The 16219-nt window shown below is 39.4% G+C and overlaps 1 protein-coding gene across 1 annotated transcript; it reads left to right on the top strand.

Annotated features, from left to right (window-relative positions):
* The first annotated feature begins 4816 nt into the window (after window positions 1-4816).
* dixdc1a (DIX domain containing 1a) lies at window positions 4817-15647 on the top strand. The gene is made up of 15 exons (XM_085371765.1): window positions 4817-4839; window positions 8399-8556; window positions 8654-8799; window positions 12246-12335; window positions 12588-12641; window positions 12742-12792; window positions 13057-13161; window positions 13283-13336; window positions 13430-13522; window positions 14169-14246; window positions 14362-14523; window positions 14656-14722; window positions 14911-15019; window positions 15197-15305; window positions 15564-15647. Exons 1-15 carry the CDS (start codon window positions 4817-4819, stop codon window positions 15645-15647), a joined length of 1383 nt encoding a protein of 460 aa, XP_085227891.1.
* Window positions 15648-16219: the final 572 nt, after the last annotated feature.

Here is a 16219-nt window from a genome sequence, read left to right as displayed (position 1 = left end):
AAAGCCAGTTCACCTATTTACGTCATTGTAATCGCAATTACAATTGCAATGATTAATTTTATGTTAAGGATGGCTATATCTTATTTTTTAGAAAATGTAAACATATATAGCCAGGCTACTAATGTTTTGTACTGACCTATATATGACCAAAAAAATAAACAAATAAATAAATGAATAAAAATAGCTACACTCTGCATAACCCAGTTTTCACTGAAGACTTCATAGCCCCAAGTTGTACATTTGGCTCTTGGGATCTTCCTAAAGTCTCTGTACCAATATAAGGCCTGCACAACTTTCAAACAAGATGGACCGCTTTCCGCAAATAAATTAGCCTTATGTCTAATTTAAATGCTGCCACAGTTGTGCAAGCCAGTACTTCAAAGGCACATTCAGTTAGTAGATGTTATCTGCTTGGTTGGATGTAGTAAGCTGCTCTCATTGCATAGTGGGTATAGTAAATTTTGGGAATCAAAGTGTATTTCTTGCATATTCATTAGACCTAATTATGGTGTTTGTAAGATATAGCGCAGAAAAATCAAACTACTATAAAGGCCATAAAGGTGATAGAAAGTAAATTCTATCATCATTATGACACATTGTTCATAAAAGGTAGAATTGTGTTATGTGAATTTGTGCACTATATCTGACAAACTCTGAAATGCACATGAATCAGGGTACATTTTTACATGAATGAGCACCTTGCACTTTAATACCACTTTGACAAAAAAAGGTCTCCTGTTCAAACCTAAAAGCAGGGCTTTTAGACTTTGTTCAAGTCAAACCAGATTTGAAACAATTGTGTCAGAATAATTTAATATCCAACCTCTGATGCTCTGAAAGGTGAAAAGAGGTGCTGAAAACTAGTCTACATTTACCGGTGAGTCACAAACTCTTACAAATGTACAAGTATCAGTTTCGAATACTTGTGTAAAATGAATATGCAAAATGTTTCTTTAGATTGATACAGTACTGAACTGGTACTTTTTATTCCACTACACTGATCAAAAACTACATATTAGTGTTTCTCATCTACAAATTAAACATCTGTGGTTTCTGGACAGCTTTTAATAAATTTTATAGAAATGTTTGATTTATAGATCTGTGTTCATCTGATGTCTCAAAACCAAGTGTTTGGTGTTTATTTTAGATTTAGAAGTTGCACTTGACTGAATGCAACACAAATTAAAAACTACTTGAAGGTTATAAACCCTTCCAAACTTTTCCTTTTTACAAGGATAACAACTTTTACGGGTTCAGCCTTGGCTGAGTACAGATTTTGAATGCTTGGTGTATATTCTTTAAATAATTATTTATTTAAAGAGCAAATAATTTTTCACATTGGTTTCAGTTATGTAGTCAATATGTACACAAGTGGTTTAATCTAAAAGATGTTGGCTTTGTTTTCGCTCTCCAATGTTATCTCCCAAACAAAAATACTTCCTTCTAAATTGACTAAAAAAATGCATCAACTTCCTAGGGGGAAACTCTTATCAGCTTCATGGTTATCTGTTTGAAGGTCACTGAAATGAAGGGGGGAAAACATAGATAACTTTTGTTTAAGGTATGTTAGTAATTTGATACAAAAACCCATAGTGACCATGCAAGCACGCTCTATTTTAGCAACTCATTTGATTTACAAATAGGCTGACTGCATGCTGTCTCTGTGGCAAACTGGCTTTTTTTCTCATTGCCTGGATCCCCAGTGGTGGAATGACTTTGGCACCACACTTTGAACAGCAAAGTCATTGTTTATATATCATCCGTACATGAATCCAACAGTGCCTGATAAAAACACTTCCCTCAATCACGTCTTGCTCTGCCAAATCATCATTGTCTGCCTTTAGGGCACCTGAGTTTGTCCTTGTTTTTTCAATATTGGGGAAAAAATATTCAAAGTAATGCCGAGAAAAAAAGGAATCAGCTCATGATGGAACACAAACAACCTTATAAGGCTGTTTCAAGAAAAAGGTTTCCATGAAGTTATTGAAGTCGCCAAACTAATCAGTGCACTTTCTGCATAATATTGGAGCCTCTTAGTGTTATTATTGTTATTTGTAAACAATTCCATTTTTTCATCCTTGTTGACAAAGCTACTTTTGAATTTAGTTATTTAAGCCTGTGGATAGATGGGTGTGGGTGGATTTTCAGTCTGTTTTTTATTTACCTGATAGGAAGTCTTCCTGCTTGCAAAATCAAGGTAGAGGACGGTCAAATAATGCATCTTAAATAACTGAAAGACCCAAACAGTGCTCACCAGAATTTTATTCATCTGTTTGTCTGTCTTACAACAAATACTGTTGTTAGACAGACAAACAGATGTCAGCCTACAACTGATTTGAATGAAATCCCACATGATCCAGCCGTTAGGTGTTTTTGCTGACTCTTGATTTTAAATGCACTGCGATGTCTCATTTAGTCCACATATTGCTGCTGTGAAGGAAACCGTGCGCAGATTCAAAATTACAGCCACTGATTAGCCCATAAGTGGACGCTGACCTTCCTTCTGACCTGTAGCACGAAGCTCATTTGATGCTTGATTGTGTAGCTTTGGCCGATTAGGTGAGGTTCAGATGACTTATTATGAGCGTCATTACGATAGAATTTGATTTGCAGGGCTTGGTGGTCATGTTTGAGCTGTGAGGATGTGTAAACAGTGTTCATGGTTCGTGGAGGGGTAAAATCTTGAAAGAGTCAAGGACTGTTCAATAATGTATATTGGAGTTATTTTTGAAGACATAGGGTTGAGTTGAAAAATACATTTTCTTTTGAAAGGGCTTATAAGAAAATATTAACCTCCCCACCCCATCAGTATTTAATAAGAACAAATATATAATTTGACCTTTTGTGACCTCCATAAAGTGGTTTCTCATAAGCTTCTGACACCTTATCTGCTCATTCCTTGCATGCAGATGCTTTTAGGAACGGAGAGTGTAACAAACCTTAGTTTGTGTGAGCATCACATTCTTCTAAAAGGTGACCTATTGTGCATTTCCTTACTTTCTGTTATATACCGTGGATTGATTACGTTTCCAAAATGCCAAATAATGAGCCTTAAGGTAAGAGGGCTGCCCTAAAGCTCAGTATCAGATAAATAGGGATTATTCTGAACTCTAAATTGTGCAAAGCTACTCTAGTAGAACAAAAATATGGAGCTGGAAAATGAGCAAAAGCTACTAAAGTATTAAAAGGTTTTTTTCAAATATACACTAGAAAAAGATAACCGCACATGGCAGTCGTAATAAAGGGATACACGGAATGTGGGACTAATAACACTTTATATTTTTGAAATTACAAAAATATATTTTGTGTGTGATTCAAACATTTTTCACTTATTGTAGGTATCCCAACAAATTTAAATATTTTTGTCATTTTGATTTAGCACAAATAGCTGTCGGCATGACAGCTTGCTTTTGCCTCTGCTGTTTCTCTGCATAAATCTAATGCGGCATTTGTATGGTGGGTTACATACATATTCATGGCTCTACAGTAAAGTAGCTCATTGAAGCATGCATCGATGGTGCTCATAGGGAATTTAAGACGCTGTCATTTTGTTATGGGCAGAACTGCAAGCTGCCACGTTGAGACCTACTTCACGTTTTTTGGTTGCTTTTTTTTCCTTCCTGCTGATGACACTGCCAACACTTCTAACAACTTAATGACAGCGTAATCTGCCAAAAACGCCTTTCAAAGGAATACTTAACACTGGCTGTACATGTCAAAGAAATTCTTTTGTTTCTGCTGCCTGGTGTTCAAATTACGAAGCTGACACTTTTTAAAATTTTGAGTTTAATCTGATGCCTCTGATGTTGTAGCGCATTAGCATCGAAATGCTTTTCAGTACATACAAGACACAGAAGTGAGAAGAGCTGGTTTTCCAGGCTGATGCGTCCACTCTATAAATACCATTTTCTCCTTAAGTACCTCCCTATTTCCTCTGACTCTGTAAATATATAATTACCCTCTGGTAATGGCTTGGCCTGTATGGTATGTTGTTATACAAGCCTGTGGTTTTATCAACAAACAAAAGTCTGCTAATTTTCCTGTTTTTAAAAATCAGAATGTCATTTCTCATTTTAGCTGCAGGTATATGCAGTACATGGAGAGAAAAGGAGAAGGAGAACAACTCCCACCTCTTCCTCCTTGTGAAAGGAGAGAGCTGTAGGGAAAGCAGGGAGGAGGAATAAGGGAGAGGGGGAGGGTGAACACACCCAGACAGAGCCATGTCTGACATCCTCTCTCTCACCGAACGAAGGAAGGAGTGATACAAAGCCAGTTCGGCCAAGCAGAAGAGAAAAGAGGGGAAGGAGAGGGAGGGAGGGGACAGGAGAATGAATGCAAAAAGGGTGAAAAAGATGCACAAGAGCTGCATCAGTTCTTGTCCGTAAGGAACAAAAAACATTGTGTTCGTGAATGGGAGCTGGTGAGCTCCACCACAAGGCGAGTGCAATAAGAAACCAGGCAGATTTCAGTCACTGGTGCTGCTGAGCTCCAATCCTCTCTCTGTCTGTCTCTCCCTATCTCTCCCTGCCAGCAACGACTGAGCCTTGGTATGATTTAGGGGAAGGGTTTGGGGGCTTTTGATTAGGATTTTGAGCTTTATGTTTTAGGAATATGCTGTTGGAGAGGATTTAAACGTGCTGTTATTTCTGATTGAACACAGTGTGCGACGTGGAGACTCCTCTGCTTGCGGCTTTCAGGGCTGTTCCCCTCCCTGCTGCCTCTGGCTGTGTTTGGGCTATGGTCCTGACTGAGACGCAGGGCATCACCCAGATGTGGGGCGCGGACTGTATGGGAGGTTAAGCCTGTAAACACCAGCATGGGAGCCAAACAGATGAAATGGTAAGTGCTATTTTAATATGAACAGTACGGCAATTCAGGCTATTGCTATTGTTGACAATGCAGGGATGCATCAGTGGCAGATATATATATATATATGTATATGTAAGTCTACAATCACAACACTATAAAACAGATTTATCACTTCAACCGCATGTGAATCTCAGTCTTAGTCATGGAATTGCGTTTCATCCGAACAGCTTGATCTTGAAAGCCAAGCTGTGCAGGTTATTGTTCGGTGTTTACAGTGCAGTAGGTGTGGGTGTGTCCCTGTGTGTGTCTGTGTGAGCCGAGCTGCTATTGCCTAGCAACCTCTCTCTAACAGCTATTTCTGTGTATGCCGTGCCACGATTCAGATATAAGTTTAAATTGATTAGACTGATTTACATTATTCTTTACTTTAATCTGATAACTTTATCTTCTTTTTCACTTTGCACCATGTTTACAATGACCTGCTTTATTTAACTGGTCCTTTAAGGTCAGTGCTGAACACATCAGTCAAAAAGATTGATGATGACACAAACTGTCACTGATATGTTATAAAAGATGAATAAGCTGCACTTTACTGTTGTAGAAAAATGAGGTGAAAGTAGTTTGGATTATTTAATACACTGTCATCTATAATTTAGTAGTTCCCAAAACGGGTGTTTGGACTTGACCGCTGAACCACAGCATTTGAGGGTTTTTTAAAAGTGGTGAACGTGAAAAAAAGAAAGAAGATACAACAGCTTTTTTTCATCTGATAATTTTTGTGAAAGGTTTGGTTTTACAAGTTTTCTTTCTTTTAAAAAACTCAAAGAAACATATAGAGAAAATCTTTCTTTGATGGCTCGACTAAGTACTTGCACTGCCTAAAATCTATTAAAATGCTATCAACTAAATCTACTAATCCACGAAAGCTAATATGACAAGCAACAGTCGGATAAATATTGAGAAATAATAAGTTTTAGCAGTTTGTAGCAGCTATGAATACAAAGTAGCCAAAAAAAGTATAAATACTAAAGCAAAGTATCTAAAAATTGGAGTAAATGGAGGCCCACTCAGGCCACCACCACTGATCAAATTATGTTAATCTATTGCACAGAAGCTCATCTTTTGCAAATCCCAATGCTTAATCTTTGCTAAACCCATATGTTCCAAATCTATTGGATTGTACGTGTTCTCTTGTAGCGAGAGATCAGCAAAGAGCATTTACAATGTGTTATTGAACTACTCTTAGAGACAATGATAGAGTGTTATTATCTGCAGTGACTAGATTAGTAGGAGGTGCTTCTTTGATCCCTTTTTGAAAAACACTTAAGGATAATTACAGCAGCTTCTGATAAGAGGCTTAGTTCATGTTTTTATGTGACCTACAGTAGTGCAGAGACTCTTTCCGGGAAGTTGGAAAGACGAAACTAATCATAACTTTCTCAGTATGGTTTGATATATAAAAAGAATAATACATTAAACCATGTTTAACCATTTTAGCATCCCAGTGGTGCTCTATTGAATTGAGATCCAACATTCCTCTAACCAATATATTTCCACCAGTCTGAACCATTTATACAAAGCGGGTTGGATCCATGCTTCCATGTTATTTATACCAAAGAGACCCTACCCATCTGAATGTCGGATGGGTAAGGAGAAATCTAGCAGAAGCAGAAATCGAGACTCATCAGACCATAAAACATTTTTTCAATCTTCTGTTGTCTAATTTTGGTAACCCTATGCAAAAAGCAGCCTCAGATTCCTGTTCTAACCTGAAAGAAGTGGCATTTAGTGTGGTGTTCTGCTTCAAGGTTTCACAAGTTGAGCATTCAAAGATGCTCTTCTGCATACTTTGGTTGTAACAGGAGTTACTGTTGCTTTCCTATCAGCTAAATTTCTGTGCTCGTTCTGTGTAAGTGCTTCTTATCTAACATTCTCACACATTTATACTCAGATGGATGCACTGTAGACCAATTTGGGGTTAGGACCTTGCCCAAGGATATTTGGCCTGCAGACTGGAGCATTAGTAGGCGACCTGCTCTACCTCCTGAGCTACAGACACCCCTATCAGCTTGAAACAGTCTGTCCATTCTCCTCTGACCTCTGGCAGAGGAGATGTCCAACAGGGCATTTTTGCCCAGAGAACTGCTGCTCACCTGATATTTGCACTTTTTTGGACCATTCTCTATAAACCCTAGAAATGTGTGGGAAAATCCCAGTTGATTGTCAGTTTCTGAGACAGTCAGACCAGCACATTTGGCACTAACAAACCACTTAAATCATCTTTTTTCTCACCTTCCTAATGCTCCTTATACAAGGCAGGACCTTGTATACATGCCTAATTTACTGAGCTGCTGCCATGTGGTTGGTTGATTATACATTTATATTATCAAGCAGCTGAACATGTATACCTAATAAAGCAGCTGTGGAATGTATGCCCTTATACATTTGGATTGTAACAACTCTGCTATTCACTGATTTCCAATCGAGCACAATCATCAAGACAAAATTTACATGTCTGGTGCATTTGGTTCATGACTCTTTACCTGCAAGACATTTCTCTCAGCCCATCATATGCAAATATTAGCATGCTAACTTGCATGCTATAATGGTGAAATGCTTCACTAAGTCTGCTTAACATTAGATTCTTTGAGGTGTGTTTCTGATTCGATCAGTGGCTGATAAGCAGACGTTAACTATGATTAATCAAAGGAATATGTCCTTTAATCCTCAGAGAGTACTTTGCTGTGCTATTAGCTAGTGCTAACTATTACATAAGAAGAAAATCTTACCACCATACATATGAAGCAAATTCAGCAGGACATTCTTTGCTTTCTTTCCTTCATTCTCAGCTAGTTAGCCTGGGGAGCAGGGTGATGAGTAGTGATGCTTTTCTATGGCATGCTTGCACAGCGTTTAGATCTGTTCATGCAGTCGCAGGCTTGTCTTCACATGCAGACTCGGAGGGAAAAACACAGGGAAACTACCCTGTTAGGGACTGTGCATAATGCTATAGGTCACAGGTCATAGTAGCTGTATCCAATGTCCACAAACACAGGAGAGTGAAGATGACAGCTGGTCTGAACCTCAGGCTGCTGGAGATGCTCTCAAAAACACTATATTCATGAAACTGCAAGGAAACAAGCTGTTCAGAAACCATGCCAGCACTATGTTATGAAATTATGGCCGAAGGGGGAGCAAAATATGTAAAGAATTTCCTGTTAGAAAATGACAGGCTTGCAGGCATTCCTGCTCCTGCTGTGTATTTTTGAATGAGTTGAAAATCTGTTCATTCAGTCTTTTCTTCTTTTTTTCCCCCTTTTGTAATAGTTCTGTTATCTACAAAATAATCTGTGAACCCGTGATGCAGACAATGCTGTTTGAAATATCATGCATCATATTGGCATTATGAGTTCAAAAATGGATTTAGTTAAAATATCTATCCCAAACGGGATTAATTTACATTATTGTGCTCCTCTGGGAATTTTTAAAATTTCAAATCGCCATTTTATGTAGTTAGGTTTCTTTATTGCTGCTCATTTGGCAGCATACAAGCACATTCATTCCTGCCTGTGCCCACCATCTGTTTCAGTCTCAGCTCAGCCAGCCCAGCTCACTCCCCCAAAGAGGAGTATGTTATCACCCAGCTCACTGACACCCCTAAAGAAGAAACAGTCCATGATCACCCTGAGAACCAGGGGGAACCTCAGGATGACAAATCTGAGCTGACAGAGAAGAAATCTGTCACAGGTTGGTTGGCTGCACATCAACTCTTGTAGAGCCAGATATGATGCAGTGAAAAAAAAGGTGCCTTGCCTCATTTCCCCTGTCCCTCTGCCACTTTTAGAGGAGGTGGCTCTCTGTGGATTGTGTCCTTCCCTGGGGCACGATGGGCAGGAGGAAGAGAAGTCCTGGGAGGAGCAGCTGGATGCACACCAGGAGCAGCTGGAAAAGGAGATGCAAGAAGCGAGAAGGATGGTGTTCCGGTTACAGGTAATGCACTTCAAAACAAACTGCTGCTCTGGGCCAAGGGATATAAGCGACAGGGTCGCTGCCCTATTTGCAACAAATCCACAGAGTAAGGAGCAAGTAGTAAAAAAATAGATTCTGAGAAAGAAGGATGAAAGTTTGGTCAGGGCATGTAAACGTTTTCAGCTCAGTTTTTATCAGCAGGTAAACCCACCATACCTCTGTTTGCTGACTTTATTGTTTCTCTGTTTTGAGTCACTGAAACATTTTAAAAAGGAGGCTATTTATTATCTGTCCTTACAATAAAATCAGGGCACTGGGTTGTTAAATTAGAGCCATAGTGAAAAACAAAAATCACCATGTAGTTGGTCCTAATGCAACTAAACAGTCTGAAGAAACCTTAAAAATTGTTAGCATCCAGTGCTAGCTTAAAGTTTTTAAAAATGTTTGCATGTCTACAGCCGCTTTCTATGTAATCTTGTCTTATCAGATGCTCACAAGTAGTTAGATAATTAACTGACAAGCAGCTCCATGGTTAAGTGATGCCTGTTCTGTTGTTATTTTATGACAAACTGAGCAGAAAAAAGACTGGGAGTTGATTTAGAGCTTTTCACTGGAACTCTCAATGTGGGGTCCAAAAGATTAGCTAATAAAAGTGAAGGAGTCCATCATTAGGTTGTAAAACATGCAAAAACCAAATAAAACTATCAAAGAGATGACTAAATTCTAGCAGTGGCCAAACCAACAATCTGGTACATTCTTAAAATAAAAAGAAGGGATGCACATGGACTGCAGCACCAAACACTGAAGCAGCGGCTGAAGGTGGCTGCAGAAAGGGCCTGCAGGGCACCTCAAGGGATGAAACAAAGCACTTGGTGGTGTGCATGGGTTCTAAATTTCAGGGAGCCACTGACCGCAAACATTTTCTGTAATTTTTAAAATCAATGTGTATATTTAATACTATGTTAGTTTGTATAAAAATGGCTAACAAAAAAGGAATACTTTTGTTAAACCCCATGCATTAAAGCTGAAAGTCTGCACTTTAATCACACCTTGGTTGTTTTCGAATCCAAAGCTAACTGTAGCTCAGTATGGGGTAGCTGGTTTGCTTTCACAAGGCACAGCAGATTGTGCATTTGAAATCGGGCTTCTGAAGGAGTTCAAAAGATCCAAACTCTTGTATTATTATGTGCACTGAAGAACTGAAGCAAGAATCTAATCTGAAAAGAAAACACTGTTATTTTCTGCAGCACATCAACATTATTTACTCACTAGATCCCCACAGATTCCTACTAAAGTATCGATGACAAAGGACTGCTAAAGAAAGGTCGTCATATCAACGTTTTATAATCTGCTTACACTCTGTTCATGAGGGAGTTCACATTGTAAACCAAGCGCAAGTAATGAAGACTGTATAACTGAAATCTCATCAGAGGATTGGAAATAAATACATGCCTCAATTTAGTTAATTATAGACATGTATTCTGGCATATTTAGTTAATTTGCAATTATACAGCACTTTCCAAGTTAAATTGCTAAATAAAATTGTACCAGAGTGTCACTAGCAGTCAGTAAGATTACAAGATTTTGGGAAGACTTAGAAATGACAAAAGAAATGACAAGATCCAAATGCTACATGCTAAAAATGGAAATATATTTTTAAATGAAGTAATTAAAAAGAAACCCAAACAGATAGACCAGATGTAACACACTAAGCATGATAAAGCCATCCACTAGAAAGAATAATATGTGTTTTGACAGATAAACAGACAAAGATGAAATTTTTTTTTACCTGATTTATACTTTGAGTCCATTCTGTTACTTCCGTTTATCCAATCGGGGTCGTAGAAGGGTTGGAGCCTATCCCAGTAGTCACAGGGTGAATAGCAGAGTGCACTGTGGATAAGTCACTGATCTATTATAATTTATATGAAATGATTAAAATTATGTTGCATGAAAAAATGTGAAAGGGGGCGCTTTTATAAGAAAATCATAAAATGAGACTTGTTAGGCTTATAATACATATAAAATATAAACTCACTTGCCACTTTATTAGGCATTAATACCTGGTAGTACTGGTTTTTAGATTCAGAACTGTCTTAATTCTTCATGGCACACATTCAACAAGGTGCTGGAAACATTCCTCAGAGATTTTGGTCCATATTGATGTGATACCATAACACAGTTGCTGCAGATTTGTCAATTGCACATACACAATTTAAATCTGGTCCACCGCATCACAAAGGTGCTTTATTGGAGTGAGATTTGGTGACTGTGGAGGTAATCTGAGTACAGTGAATACACTGTTATGTTCAAGAAACCAGTTTGGGATGATTTGAGCTCTGTGACGAGGCGCGTTATACAGCTGGGTGCAGCCATCAAAAATATCCCTCACACCAATACACCACCATCAGACATTGAGATCTTCTATTGTCTAATATTGGTGCTTCTGTGAATGATGAATTGATCTGCTTCAAGGTTCAACACACTGAGCATTTATAAATGCTCTTCTGCATACTTTTGTTGTAATACTAGCCTGACAGGCAACAACAACCATGCCACTTTCAAAGTCAATAAAAGGACCTTTCTCTTCCAATTCTGATGCTTGATTTGAATTTCAGAAGGTTGTGAAAAGCATTGAGTCTTTGCCATGTTACAACATACCTTCCATGTGCAAGATCCTTACAGTATAATGGGTCTTATTCAGACATCAATGCATTCAATTCAATTCAATTTCATTTATATAGCGCCAAATCACAACAGCAGTCGCCTCAAGGAGCGTTACATTGTAAGATAAAGACCCTACAATAATACAAAGAAAACAGAGAAAACCCAGCATGAGATAACCCCCTATAAGCAAGCCCTTTGGCAACAGTGGAAAGCAAAAACTCCTTTTCAACTGGAAGAAACCTCTGTCAAAATCAGGCTCAGGGCGGGGCAGACTGCTGCAAGCGTTTGGGGGTGAGGTAAGGGAAACAGAACAAAGACACGGTGTGGAAGAGAGCCACAGATTATTAGAATAATTAAGAATAAAAATATGAAAGACAAAGCTAATCCTACAAAATTTGCTAATCTTTGCCAGCTTCATTAATTTGTGCAAATAAATAAGTTTGGCACATGGTATTTAATTGGTATGTTTGGGGTCATTTATAGTATTCAGCTACAAATATCGGTGCAGCGACAGCACGTCCACATACTGTTCATAAATTAAAAATAGATGTTTTGGTGACTTTTACAGTAATAGCCTTTATGTTTTCAGTTTTAGAGTCTCTATATTACATTACAGTCTGTATATTTACACAGACTTGTCAGTGTAATTTCAATTTGATTTGGTTCAGTTCACTGACTTTATTAGCTGCAGTGCAAAAACAGAGGCATTTACAACCACAGAAACCTGGTTTCTCTATCATGCGTCGCAACTATCATTGCTTGCAAGTTTTCTTCAGATTTGTATGTGTTTTGGTTTTTAGGCTCTGCTGCTCCATGGCTCCCTCCCTGAGGAAGACCAGGATGGATCCGTGAGCTTTGGAGATAACCGGGCTAACACCGAGCAGCAGCTGGTACAGTGCCCTCTCTCTGCTAACTTGAGAAAACAAACAACAGTTGCTCGCCACCGAGCTTGAAGTGTCCGTGTCAGCCCTTCTGTTCTGATGATGTTTGTAGCCATTACTCGTCTCACGAGTGGCCACTATAGAGCACAAATGAATCTCTCTGATCTGCCAGCGCACTGTCATGGAGGCCCAATGCCTCCTCATACGTTCTGACATTTTTCCATTCTCTAATTACCCCGCTCGTACCCTCTCCCTTTGAAGGTTCTCATCCGCAGTCGTCTGGACCAAAGCATGGAGGAAGCCCTTGATCTCAAGGTACAGTAAGTAAATGTAATTAGGTTTAACATAGATGAGCTGTCTTAGGGGCAGAGTCCTTTTCTCTAATGTTTTTGTTGTTCCTTTGTGTGGCTCTTAGAGGGAACTTCTGAGGCACAAACAGGAGACACGTCACATTCAGGCCATCAAGGTAAACCTCTTACTCTAGTTTTGGGATTTATATGTGAAGTAAAATGGATTAAAGGATTATATTTAACCTTTTTGACTATTGCGCCCTCCCAAACTGATGATTCTGTAAGTTTTATCACATACATTATACATTTATCATTTCTTTACAAAGATCAAAAGAAGTTTAGAGCTGGGTGGATCCTGTCGATGAGGCAGGTGGATGCAGTTCATCAGTATTCAGGTCTTTTCTGGACAATTCTTTGATCTCCCTCTTGCTTCTCATTAGGATGCTCTGCAGCAGCGCTTGGCAGTGCAGGAGGATGCTGTGCTGCAGCTAAAGCAGGAACTACTGAGGTGCAACATGGCCAAAGATCAGCTGGAGGGGGAAAATGTGAGACAAGTGATGATTTCCCTTTGACACGATGAAATATTCGACCTCTTTGACTCGTGGCTGCAGGTTTAAGTGAGAGAACTATAGCACTCATATATCACCTTGATATAACTGTTTGCAGGCAGAGCTCAAACGCAAGCTGAGTGAAAGGAACAAATTACTTAGCGAATATGAGGTATTGTCTTTTATTATATACACGTCAGTGCGTTCTTTTAGCCATAGAGATGCAAATAAAGCCTCGTGCCATCCATCTCTCTTGTCACAATAGCAGCAGCTCGGGAGGAAGGACAGAATACTGCAGCAGCAGCAGCAAAAGCTTGATGAAGCTCAGCACAAGGCACATGAAGTCAGCCTGGGACGGGTATGCAGCATGACAGGTTTCACATATACGTGCTAAATAACATATGTTTGAATGCAGGACTCATATATAACACCAACGTTTGTTTGTTTTTTTTAATCGCGCATCGGTCTGTGATTACATTGTACTTGCCGCAAGATAGCCCATATATTTCTTCTTACGAGAAACATTACTCAATAAGACCAAAAACTATAAATATATTAAGGCACCATGATGCTTGAAGAAAACATTACATTTCCCACTACACCTCAGCGGTGTGGTCTTTATAAATTGTTACTCAGATCAGAGTAAATGGTGCATTTGTTGGAGACTATTTTCAGTGGCAGATTAATACATATTTCTTGCACCGGTGAGTATCCCTTGCAGCAGGATGCTGTATGTGAAATCGACTCAAAATAGATTCCTGTGCACGGTGTTCATCATGATAGGAAAAAAACATGTCACCCACTACGTTGTGATGTTTTTTTTTTATAGTTTTTGGACAAAAGTGAAGCTCTTATTTAGATGAATAAGCTTTCTGGCTGTTTTTTTAGCTACACAGGCCGTGTTTGCTCTTTGTATTGCAGTTTGAGCACATTTTGTAAATATTATCACACTTTTCATTCAGAACACTTTTCACCTTGGTCTATACTGTCTCTGTCTCTGATAGGCGTTCAGGAGCGAGGGCAGCGGGTACAGTAACTCAGTCGCTTCGACATCTCCTCCAGTGTTCCAGCACAGCGCACCAGTATGCACTCTTTAATTTTCTCATTAACCAATAATGTCTGTAAATGTCCACAGTTCAAAATGATTTCGAATTTTTTTCCAATTCTTTTTAAGTATCAGAGGACTGTTTTTCACAGGGTGAAGAGCTGCAGGTCGTCAGGGAAGCACTTCGCAGTTTGAGGGACAGTTTTTCCGGCCATGACCCCCAACATCACACCCTGGACACTCTGGAGCAGGGCGTGGCCACTCTCATGGACAGACTGCACTCTCTGGACACCCAGCGAAGACAGGACAGAGGGGTACACACTCTCGCTCTCACAACTCAAAGAGGAAATTTTAAAATGTAGTAGCTCGTCTGTCACTTGCCAAATGATGACTCAGCAACTGATAACATCCGACTGTTTGCTATGAGTAATTGGTTCTTCTTCTAGGAGGAATTCAAATCACCAGGACGCAGAGCCAACTCGACAGACCGTGACTCCTGGCCGCCGAGCTCGAGTGAGACAAACAAAATGCTCGTTTTTGTTTAGGATTTGTCATCCCCCGCAACATCTCTACTGGCTGTTAAATCAAATTGTGCCATTCAATTACACTGTGCTGCAAAGAGAGGGCATGACTGAGTGTGAGGCTAGAACCCTTTCAGACTTTGGTTGTGGAAAAACAATGTTTGCTGGGTTTTTTTCCAGAAATGGCGCACTCACACAGCAGCCCAGGACTGGATACTGCCGTCTCCACTAAAGTGCTCTACTTCACAGATCGCTCGCTCACTCCATTTCTGATTAACATCCCAAAAAGGTGAGTATATAAACACTTTATGGTGGCTTGATACAGTGCTGTGTGTTGCTTCACTGGAGCGTTCTTTATTTTTTAAGCAAATTGTTAGTTTGGTTTTGGTTGACCATAGCCGCATATGGATGCCTGGGCTGGTTTATCCAAAGCATAACGTTTGTGTGGATATATGTGTGCTTCCAGGCTGGGAGAGGTGACACTGCGAGACTTCAAGGCAGCTGTAGACAGACAAGGCAGTTTCAGATACCACTTCAAGGCCCTTGACCCAGAGTTTGGCACAGTGAAAGAGGAGGTAGGTGTGGGAGTAAAATTACAGCCCCTATTTCTCTTCACATTGGGCTTCAGCTGGCAAATATAAAACGGCAGTTATAGAGTAAGATATGCTAATAATAGCTGTGCCTACTGTGCACTTCAAAACACCATGGGGAGACTTATTTCCATCCCAAAGAATTGGATAACCTCAAGTATTCATTTTTACTTTCAATCCAAACCTTTTATAGTATAGATATGGGTCTCTCAGATATGTAAACACTGGATGCTGGCTTTTCAGGTGTTTCAGGATGGAGCCGTTGTCCCTGGCTGGGAGGGGAAGATTGTTGCGTGGGTTGAGGAGGATCACGGGGAGCGGAGATAGCGCCAAAAAACTAGAGATCGTCACTACAAACCTCAGCTGTTCCCACTGGACCAGGAAGCTACTGAAAATACTTCTGATGCCATAAGAAAGAATAGTGTTACGACACAAAACTGGGACCAATGGAGCTAACACCATTAAGGTACAAAACAAAACCATGTTTTAAAAGCGAATGTTTCATATGAAGAATCTAAACATTTGGATACAATGTTTTTTTCGTTTACGGACCGCATGTCGCACATTGTTTGCAGCTCATAAATAAGTTTGTGGGACTACCACGTAATGGTCAGTAAAGTCATACTTGAATAATAAAATAATGTTAGCTTTATATGAAAAAACAAGCTACGCTGTGCTTTAAAACGCTGTAATCAGTGCATAGTATGCAAACCTCAAAAAAAGAAAGAAGTGTTTACTGACATTTTCCACGTGTTCCAGATTGCCAAACACTGATGTTGTTGTTCTGCATCAATTTTGATGTTTTAATAAACATAAATTATTGCATGGTTCGTTTTGTTGTCAATTATTCCCCCCTGCATACGGTAATGACACCAGCTCGTAGCCATTAAACACCTCCA

The sequence above is a fragment of the Diplotaxodon limnothrissa genome, linkage group LG14, assembly GCF_057381915.1.
Source record: "Diplotaxodon limnothrissa isolate DT_005_m linkage group LG14, D_limnothrissa_male_GT1.1, whole genome shotgun sequence".
Lineage (NCBI taxonomy): Eukaryota > Metazoa > Chordata > Actinopteri > Cichliformes > Cichlidae > Diplotaxodon > Diplotaxodon limnothrissa.
Note: the sequence above shows the minus strand (reverse complement) of the source record. Positions and strands in the feature narration are given on the sequence as shown.

Excerpts from the sequence above, each read along its gene's own strand:
- dixdc1a (XM_085371765.1), top strand. The coding sequence starts at position 4,817 with ATGGGAGCCAAACAGATGAAATG. Across the intron at positions 12,793-13,056 it reads GTCACATTCAGGCCATCAAG|GATGCTCTGCAGCAGCGCTT; the intron begins GTAAACCTCTTA and ends GCTTCTCATTAG. Across the intron at positions 13,337-13,429 it reads AATTACTTAGCGAATATGAG|CAGCAGCTCGGGAGGAAGGA; the intron begins GTATTGTCTTTT and ends TTGTCACAATAG.